The sequence below is a fragment of the Octopus bimaculoides genome, chromosome 3 (assembly GCF_001194135.2).
Source record: "Octopus bimaculoides isolate UCB-OBI-ISO-001 chromosome 3, ASM119413v2, whole genome shotgun sequence".
Taxonomy (NCBI): Eukaryota; Metazoa; Mollusca; class Cephalopoda; order Octopoda; family Octopodidae; genus Octopus; species Octopus bimaculoides.
This window is the reverse complement of record NC_068983.1, coordinates 31,303,841-31,313,690: the sequence shown is the minus strand read 5'-3', so window position 1 is coordinate 31,313,690 and position 9,850 is coordinate 31,303,841. Positions and strand designations below refer to the sequence as shown.

The window sequence follows — 9,850 nt, the reverse complement described above, 5'->3', positions numbered from 1 at the left end:
CCCTCGAAAAGAAAAAAAACTCTACATTTGTATTTTGTTCCCTCTATGTTGAGCCCTGTGTGGCTAATAAAGAAACATATCTATCTATCTATCTATTTATCTATCTATCTATCTATCTATCTATCTATCTATCTATCTATCTATCTATCTATCTATACAGTTATATTCCCCATTCAAACTGTGCCTTCAACGTATTTTGATCTAATCCTCTAGGTGTTTACATGGACCTTCAAACGGCAATGTAAAATTCAGAAAAATTTATATAATATGCCTTTTATAGTATAGATAATTGGCCTGAAGAGTAGCCTGCGCTGTACACCTAGCTTGGATAATTACTACTTCCGAGATTCTGCTCGCTCTGAAACATATGTATTTTATCTAGGCTATTCCTTTTATTTTATCTAGGCTATTCCTTAATTTAGGGGTTTTTATTCGCTTACCCGACAACCCCACTTGTCACTGTGAACTGTAAATTAATTTTCTTCAGCTTATCGTACTTTGATACGGGAAAAATACACGACCTTCCACAACAATAAACCACTATTGTTCTTGAAAGTTGCTTTTTATATTTTCTACGGATTGCTTGAATCTCACGTATTTCATACACCTTGATCATTGGATCTTACCCTCTGTCTGTCTCTGTCTATCTGTCTGTCTGTCTCTGTCTATCTGTCTGTCTGTCTCTGTCTATCTGTCTGTCTGTCTCTGTCTATCTGTCTGTCTGTCTCTGTCTATCTGTCTGTCTGTCTGTCTCTCTCTCTCTCTCAACACACACATACATACACACACACACACACATATATATGTATGTGTGTATACTATCGGGACCCAAGGAAATTCTACGGAAAGAGAAAATATTAAGAGAAGCTATTTATATAAGCCTAATTGTTAAATGAGCAATAAATGATGCAAAAATTTACAATAACAATCTATACAATACTTCGTTAGTATTCATGTCTATTCAAACCGCAGAGCAATATATAATTGCATATCCCTTATTAGGCAATATTTGATCACAATTACGTTACAGTATATGCAATTAATATCTACAGAACGATACAAAGAATATACACAATGATTTTATTTACCTTAGTTTCAATTCCATTGCAAATTTTAAAAAAGTACATCCATAGCTATTTTGTTAAGTTATTTTACTTCCAGTCACAATAATATATTATGGGATTTTAAAATTTTCCTCTCCTAAATATTCTCTATCCTTCTGTTTTTTCCTCTCTCTCTTTCTCTCTTTTAGCTCTTATTTCATCTAACTTTGTAACCATGTACTTTCCCTCAGCGTGTCGTTAACATCTCCCTCTTTCGCTTTTTCTTCACTTTTCATTTCCAGTAACTACTTGAGTGACAGCGTAATGCATCAGCTAACTATCTGGTATCTCACTCACTGCCCTTTCCGTTCTTTCACCCTCACCCACCCTCTTCTCTCTCTCTCTCCCTCTCCCTCCCTCTCCGGTACTCTCATTCCATCTCTCACTCACTCCAAGTCCTCCTCTCTCTAAAACACTAAAGCGTAACGTGTCATTCAGCAACATAATTCGTCACCTGTGCTTGAAACTAATGCGACCAACCAAACCACCCCTTCCATTACAATTTCCCACGCTGAAGTACACATGCTCTCGTACCATCTTTCTTTCTCTCTCTCTTTTCTCCACGCCTTTTTTAAAAGGCTTTCTTTTTTTCTTTCTTTTCACTACATGTGCCCGCGTATTTTATTTACTCAGGTACGGGACACCCGCCTATCCACCACCACCACCACCACCACCATTATTAAAGTCGTGAAGTTGAATCACAAGTGTCGGACCGTCGGCGATTAAACCGGCAACGCCACAGAGCTAGCTATGTGAAAAGGATGTTTTTCTTGCTATTTTCTCACCCCGCAGAAGAAAAAGTAAGACTTGTCTAAGGGCGAATGAACTCGGATGAGATAAAGATGTGGTCCATCTGATACAGAAACGCCTCTTGGGATAATCGAAGAACCCCACTGTCCGAGATTTCCCTGAAACTCCAAGAGCAAGTTCCATCTCCAATTCCTTCTCCCCAACTCACAAGTCTACACCTAGATTGGTACCATCCACTCTGGCCATTTTCACAACTTTCACCCAACCAATTACCAAAGCTTATAATGTGCAGAAAGAGACCCTGTGATACATCTGACAACAGGCTGCTGTCTGCTCTCACAGAATCAACCAAAGCAAACAAGACTGAGAGCTCAGAGAAGTAAAACAACAACAATAATAATAGTCCTGACGCAGTACCAGGCACTGGCTGTCATGGCTTCTGATCTTAACTGACTGGAGGTGTTATGTATATGTTTTGTCTTGGTATAAAAGATGGGCTACAGTAAATATTCTGCTCAATACCACAGATTTACTTGTCAGTTGTTTGACCATAACAAGTTGAGCATGTCCCTTAGTGGCTGACATTTTGTGCATCTCTGAGCACGAGCAGAAGTAGTGAGGAAGCATCATAGCCATGTGTCGAGAGAAATTCTTTGGGGTTTCAATAATTCACTTCTGGAAACATATGTGTTTCGTTCAACATCCTTAAACAAACCTTATTCAGGGACCTTGTGAGCGGGATGAGCTACTCGACCTGAAAAAATTCTACCTGGGCCCCCACCTGCAAGGCCATGTGCTGTTTATCTGGATATGAAATCACCATGTCGTGCTCATATGGTTGTGATGCATATGCCTAGTGTACCCTATCAAACGGGTAGTCCTGATGGGTATATTGGGCTTCGTATATTTCAATCCAGTGTCAATTTGATGGCATGCACTGCTCTCTCACTCAGTAATAATAATAATAATAATAATAATAATAATAATAATAATAATAATAATAATGATAATAATGATAATAACAATAATAATAACAATAGGAATCCTGCCGCATGAACAGAAGGGGTGCAAGCGTAAGTGCACAAGTACCAAGAATCAACTCCTGGTAGACAAAACTGTACTTAGAGACTGCAAGAGAAGGAAAACTAACTTAGCCATGTCATCGATCGATTATCGTAAGGCGTACGATATGATGCCACATTCTTCGATTATAGATTGTATGAACCTATTTAGTATTGCATCGAATGTTGAGCGATTTCTTGGGAAAAAGTATGGCCAAGTGGAGGACGAAACTGACAGCATATGGAAGAAATTTAGGGACAATAGAAACACTTTATACCAACAAAAACGCTGGAGGGATGTATTCAAACTATGATACAGCAACACCATCTCTAGAGACAACACTACCAATACTATCAACACGCCACCATCACCAACACCAACACCACCACCGACCCTCTCACCACCGCTGCCACGACGACGACGATGATTACAACAACGACGACGCCGAAGACGACGACGACCACCACCACCACCACCGCCGCCGCCAACACCACCACCTTCCACCACCACAGACTCCATGAGCACTATAAATACAACTACAATATAATGCCTACACGCACAAACAAGAACATCATTCGCTAAGAAACAAACTGCACGGCCATAGATACAAATTACAAAGACCTAATAAATCATATACATCAACACAGAGACATTACAAGCCTTCATTTAATCACGCCAGCAAATAACACAGCGAGGACTAAACAGATCCTAAAATCAACATAAGAAAATTATAGCAAACTAAAAACAAAACCCCGATCGAGAAGTTTTCCGCAGGACATTAAACAAAAGAATTTACAAAACTTTAAAAGTAGAAACATCCAAAATTAGTTAGAAGGGCGGATCGTCTGTTTTTCACATGAATAAGATAAGTGGTCCCTCTTATTTTCGTCTTTGATCCATTGTCTTACTTAGAATATTATGAATATGATGTAGGTTCACCTCAGAAGCAGGTTAGTAGTCTTAGATATAGTGTCCATCAGTGAGACCACAATTTCCCATGTGCGATCCTTCGTGCCCAGCTTAGACGAAATGTACGCATCTCCAAGTCGACCGAGATCGGGAGGCCGAGTCGTTGTTTCAGAAAGGTCTGGATCTCACAATATGAATAATCTTCCTGGATCCAGAGGTTAAGTCGGTTGTTCTGAATGTGATTAATAGCAAAGACTATACCTCTCGACTAGTTCATATCTATGCCCCAATAAGGGTAGTGGGAAGGGTGTAGATTTTCTTAAGCGTTTAAAGTGCGCCTTGAGAACGTCTCTCTATTTAGTACTAGTGGTTCATTGGAACAGCATTTTGGATGCTAGATGGGACTTAGTGATGGTTAGCTGATAAGAGAAGGGATTGCAAAAGTCTCATAAATCTATTGAGATGTTTCCATTTGTTTGACAGTTACTGACTGAATTTTATGACTGTACTAATGTGGCTTGGACAAAATGTGTTAGATCATCCAAATGGTATCTAGATAGAGTATTCTGTAGGCCAGTAGATATGTATAGCATAGGTTGATCGCAATCTATCATCATCACATAAACAGACTACAACCGAGATAAGTTTGATAAGCAAAGACACGGTTACTGGAATCCGGAAACGTCATTACTGGCGCGCAAAGCTTGTAGGGACTAGATTAAAATAGTTAAGCAGATGTTGATAAGAGAAATGGCCAACAACAAAAATTGCTTCACCTATAAAAAAGCAATTAGAAAAGAATTGATATTGTTTAGTAAAGGACTAGCGATAAAGAAAACTAGATTAAAGAGATCTGGTAAGAAATTTATAACAGGTGTTTTGGAAAGGCAGCACAACCGACGTATTTGCGGTGAGATTGGCCCCCAACTAATTCTTTAACAGGGAGCATGAAGGTTCCCCTGTCAGAACTAAGGTGAGTGCCCTGAGACACGAAGTAACGAAGGCTGTTCGATGGGCCCGAGTAGAAGAGGTGCAACTCCTAAAAGTTACGATCGTGTGATATGTTATAAATCATTGTTATAATTACTTGAATGATAGTACTTATTTGATCGCATCACCCTTGACTTAAACTTTTAGCCTTTTTACATCGATAAAATAAGAACCAATAATGTATTGCGGTATTAATCGATCGACTATTCCGCCTCCCTTAAAATGTGTCAAAGTAAAAATCCGTTATTGTGGCTGTGATTATTATAATTATTGCATTTTTTTTTTATTAGTTGACAGCATTATCGTTCAGATCTTGTTTCTAAAAGTCACCTATTTTGAACTCCTAGTTCAAGTCTTCTCACTTGTGTTATTAATATTGGATAATGTATCAACGCACGAGAGTTGTTGATATATTACAGTTGTTGCCTGGCATCTGTTTTCTTTCTCCGACTGAAAAGGGAAATTTCATTCAATTCAAAAAAAATTTTAATTTTTTTACTTTATTTTATTATTTTTTTTTTTTACGTATGGCATTCAGTATATCCTTTTCCCCTGAAAGTCTATATATTCAATAAATGATATTCCATTTTTTAAAAACTCTTTTCTTCTGCTACAGTACCAAAATTGGCATAAAGAATTTTTTCATGAGATATTTTCAGATAATTATTTTTGTTAAAATATAAAAAAGAGAATGGGTTGAAAAATCGTAAAACAATAGTGTAATTAAACGATTTGCTTACCTTATTTCACCACTTTTTGTTACATAGGATCCCTTATAAAGGCCTTTCAAGTCAGGGGCTATTTTACCCCAAAAATTACCGATGCTTATTACATAATCTTTTCCTTCTTTTAAGTTCTGATTCAAATCCAAGACTTGATATTTATTGTCTTTGACGTAGAACTGTTTACCGATGGGAACAGTGTCGGAAATATTTCCATTTAGGTGAACAGAAACAGCTTTTTTGTCAACATCGAGTTCTTTTGTGTGGAATATTACATAGTGTGTCGGCTGATCGACATGAATTGTGATATTTACTTTACCAGTGAATATAAACGCATCCATATCAACCTTTAATTCAAGGGAGTAGTGAGAAGGGATCAAGCTTCTCGGTAAACGTAGTCTGTTCCATAATTTATTTCCTCCTTTGTGGCCTGACTCATTCTTGCCTGATTCATTCTCGCCAAATTTTCCGGCTATCGTATTTTCCTGACTATTCTTATTGTCTCTGTTAATAGAAGCATTCTGTTGAGAATTTTGGCAATCGCAGCGCGTGTTTCTTCCAACGAAAGCAGCTATAAGAGCAATGAAAATAGTTGTCAGTAGGATCAGGAATAGAAACAAACCGACCTGTAGCCTAGTGACGTAACATCCAGCACCCGCCTGATTACCTCGTTCCGGCTGAATGCTCACCATTGTGTTGTGAGTTTTGACCAAACCATCATTTGGAGGATTTGTTACGTTGCCAGTTTGGCTTGGCTGGATTCCATTCAATTCACCACCAGCTGTCATATCCATATTTTCTTTCATTGCTTTTCACAAGGAGCGTTTAGACCCTATTGATGAAAAGAAAAGAATAATGAGATAAAATAATAGCTGAATTCACAAGATTTGTTTAAACCCTATAACGGCAAACAAAAGAAAAATAAAATAACTTTAAATTGTCTAAAAATCCAATATTAAAACGATAAAGTACACACACGCACGCACACACACATACGAGCACACGAGCACACCGGTGAACGTTTATATGTGTCCATATTGACTTGTAATCGAGTTGCATTACCTAGGGCTAAAAATAATGGTGATTTACATGAATGTATATCTGTGTGAGTAAATTAATATGTGTGTATGTGCGCGTGTGATCATACATGAACATAGACACATACACACTCATGAAAAAAGCGTATGTATGTGTATGACATTCAAATTTTGGCACAAGAAAAGCAATTTCAGGGGAGGAGTAAATCAATCAGATCGACCCCAGTAATCAAATGGTACTTATTTTATCGACCCCGAAAGCCTGGGCTTCACATCAATCCTACGACCAGACCTTCCTCCCGAGAAAGTCGGCTATCCAGACATCTCATCCTGCTAATATCTTTCCTGTTGCTGTTGATTTTCAATGGTTAAAAAAGAACATTAACGACATCAATATCAAAGTTTCGGAGGGTATGCTAAGGTCATGGGGACTATTCCTTTTCTCCAGACCCAACAAGTCAAAATAAAAAAAATACAATGCGTTCAGTATCAACGTAAAATACAGATATACACAAAATGTTCACATGAATATAAACATTTCTTCAGACGACAAAATCTTTTTGTGTTGTTGTCTTTCAATTGTTCTTTTTTTACTTTTTGAGCTCTTTTTAAATAAATTCCGATATGAGCACAACATACAAAGCAGACGCACTTATAAATACAGACAGCCACGCTTGTACACACACATGACAATCTGTAAATCCCCAAGCTAAAGTAGTGTTGTCTGGCTTTGTTCACTTTGCATATGTTTGTGTCCAAAGCTAGAAATGACGAATATGTAATTCTGAACAATATATGACAAACATTTATCAGAATTCTTTGTTCTTAAGCAGGGCAATTGGAATAAAAGATATTAATAATTGGCTTCTCAGCTTGCGTAAAACAGTGGTATTTGTAAAATCTTTGTGACCAAGAAACTGGATAGGTTACAGATAAATTCACTTCATCCAATATCTTTCTTCCGGGAAGTGAACAGACGTGCCTCAAGAGAAAAGAGTACACTTGAGTGCAAAGAATTGCCTTCTCGTTACTACCGTGCTTCTTGCGACAGGGAGTGAAAGAGCCTCAAGCTTCAAGTTCAAACATCACCAAAGTTAATTAAATTCATAGTCGTTTACACATTAAAATTAACAATAATCATAGAAACATAAGAAAAAAAATTATACGACGGCCACATCCCTGAAATCAGTTATGATCTTATACCATGAACCATTATCTATCCTTGGCAATTCTAATGTCAGATTTGTTGCCTTCCTAATGGCTAATTAAGCTATGAAAATGGTCACAGTCTGCAAGAGCGAAGCGTTTTCTGTATGGCTGGTACATTCTTCAAGAGCATATCTCAAACAGACTTCCTTCGCGCCATCTATAGTCATTTTGATCTACGTCTTTACAAGATGCAACAGATTAAACATTGTAAAACTTATTGCATCTTTCTGACTGCTATACTAGGCATTACTCCCTCGACTATTGTGAGATAAAAATTCCGAAATCAAAGGTGAGCTAACCATCAACACGAGTAAGACTGGTTAATTAAATTCATTATACTGGTTCACAAGGCAGCGAACTGGCAGGGTCGAAAGAGCGAGCTAGCACGTTCTCAACCCTCGAACTAGCAGGGTCATCGAGATGAGCGCTTTGCTATATTTAACCGACTCTGTTCGTTCTGAATCCTATCCGGCTAAGGTCAGCTTTGCCTTTCACCTTTCAGGATCGATTAAATAAAGTATCAACCACATCCCTTCCACAAAACTGCCCACTTCGTGCTTAAATTAGAAGCTATACTACTTCTAAATTTTAGTTATCTCAGAGGAATGAAAGCTGTGTTCAAAGACAACCTCTATTGAAGAAGGCACAATGAGCCTTGTAACTGACACCGTCATATTATAATAGGGTTTTTGTTTTTACTATAAAAGCGACCACAATATAAGAACTCCTTCGAGACAAGGAGGGGCCTCGATGCGGCCACTCGATCTGCATCAAATATGAAACAAATTCTCCATCAAATTGGACCCTACCTCTAAAATAAGCGAAGGAGAAGGGTAACGTCGTCCTACATAATCCTGGGAAAACAGATGGTCACAGCCTTCTATTATATTTCTGATCTATCCTATTTGACGTAAAGTTAAAGAAATCATCCTTAGATAATGTAGTAGCATGTACATTGAGTGAACAAAAACAGACAAGATGGTTAGAGGTTGAATTATCACTGCTGGCCTGAGGCTAGACAAAGCTAAAACAGAATCAATGACTACATCGTGTCAAGATGAATTCATCGAAATGTATGAACAATAATTTGAAACTTAATTTTGTATTTCGAAATTGGAGGAGATATCAAATATAGGCGTGACTGTATATATACGTACACATTTGATGCAAGTCTCAAGTTTGATAAAGTGCATCTGTAATGTCTAAAACTGCAAATATTACGCAAATTTTCATTTGGAATGCGTAAACTGGCATTGCTTATAGATTTGACACAAAAACAATTGTAACGAATCATTAAAGATGTGTTAAACAATTTTCTTTGTTTTCTTATCTTTTGTATATATATACATATATATATATATATTGATGGAAATGGTAAGACAACAAAAGAATGAAAGAGACCTCGATATTATGTAAATAGAGGAATTTATCTGTAAATATAATATGTGACAATTATTCGGTATCGAATAATTGTCACATATTATATTTACACACACACACACACACACACACACACACACACACACACACACACACACACACACACACACACAAACATACACACACACACACACGCACACGCGCGCGCACACACACTCACAACACAAACGCACGTACGTACACACACACATATATACTTTGCAAAATATGTCGGTAAACAGAGAGGGACCTTTGATCTTTTTCTCATTTTTGGATATATACGTACATGTTATGAAGTGAGTCTGAATATCCCGTCACCAATAATGTTATGACTACGTTGGACTGTGCATAAGGGTATTGGAATAGTATTATTCAAATAAATATTTGAATATGGTTATCTAGAATAACCATTCGCACAATGGGCTCCGTACTATGCCAAATGTAGATACGATATTAAACTAACACAGTAACCCAACACGAACGATCAACGCTGTTACTGTCAAATACTACTGTCAACTTTTGACAGTTCAAACTGTTTCTTTACTTTATTGAAATGCATCAGTCCATTTTTGGTCACGTGGAAGTGATCAGGAGCCTTCCACAACAATACACACACACGCACGCACATATATATATATATATATATATA

The 9,850-nt window shown here is 37.5% G+C and overlaps 1 protein-coding gene across 1 annotated transcript in view; it reads right to left on the bottom strand.

The window, feature by feature from the left end:
- Positions 1-9,850, bottom strand: part of LOC106877840 (aminopeptidase N) — a 178,561-nt gene that overhangs the window by 148,493 nt on the left and 20,218 nt on the right. The window contains exon 2 of the mRNA XM_014926872.2: positions 5,555-6,368. Within this exon, the coding sequence (XP_014782358.2) occupies positions 5,555-6,342 (788 nt within the window). The 5' untranslated portion in view covers positions 6,343-6,368. The remainder of the gene's footprint in view (positions 1-5,554; positions 6,369-9,850) is intronic.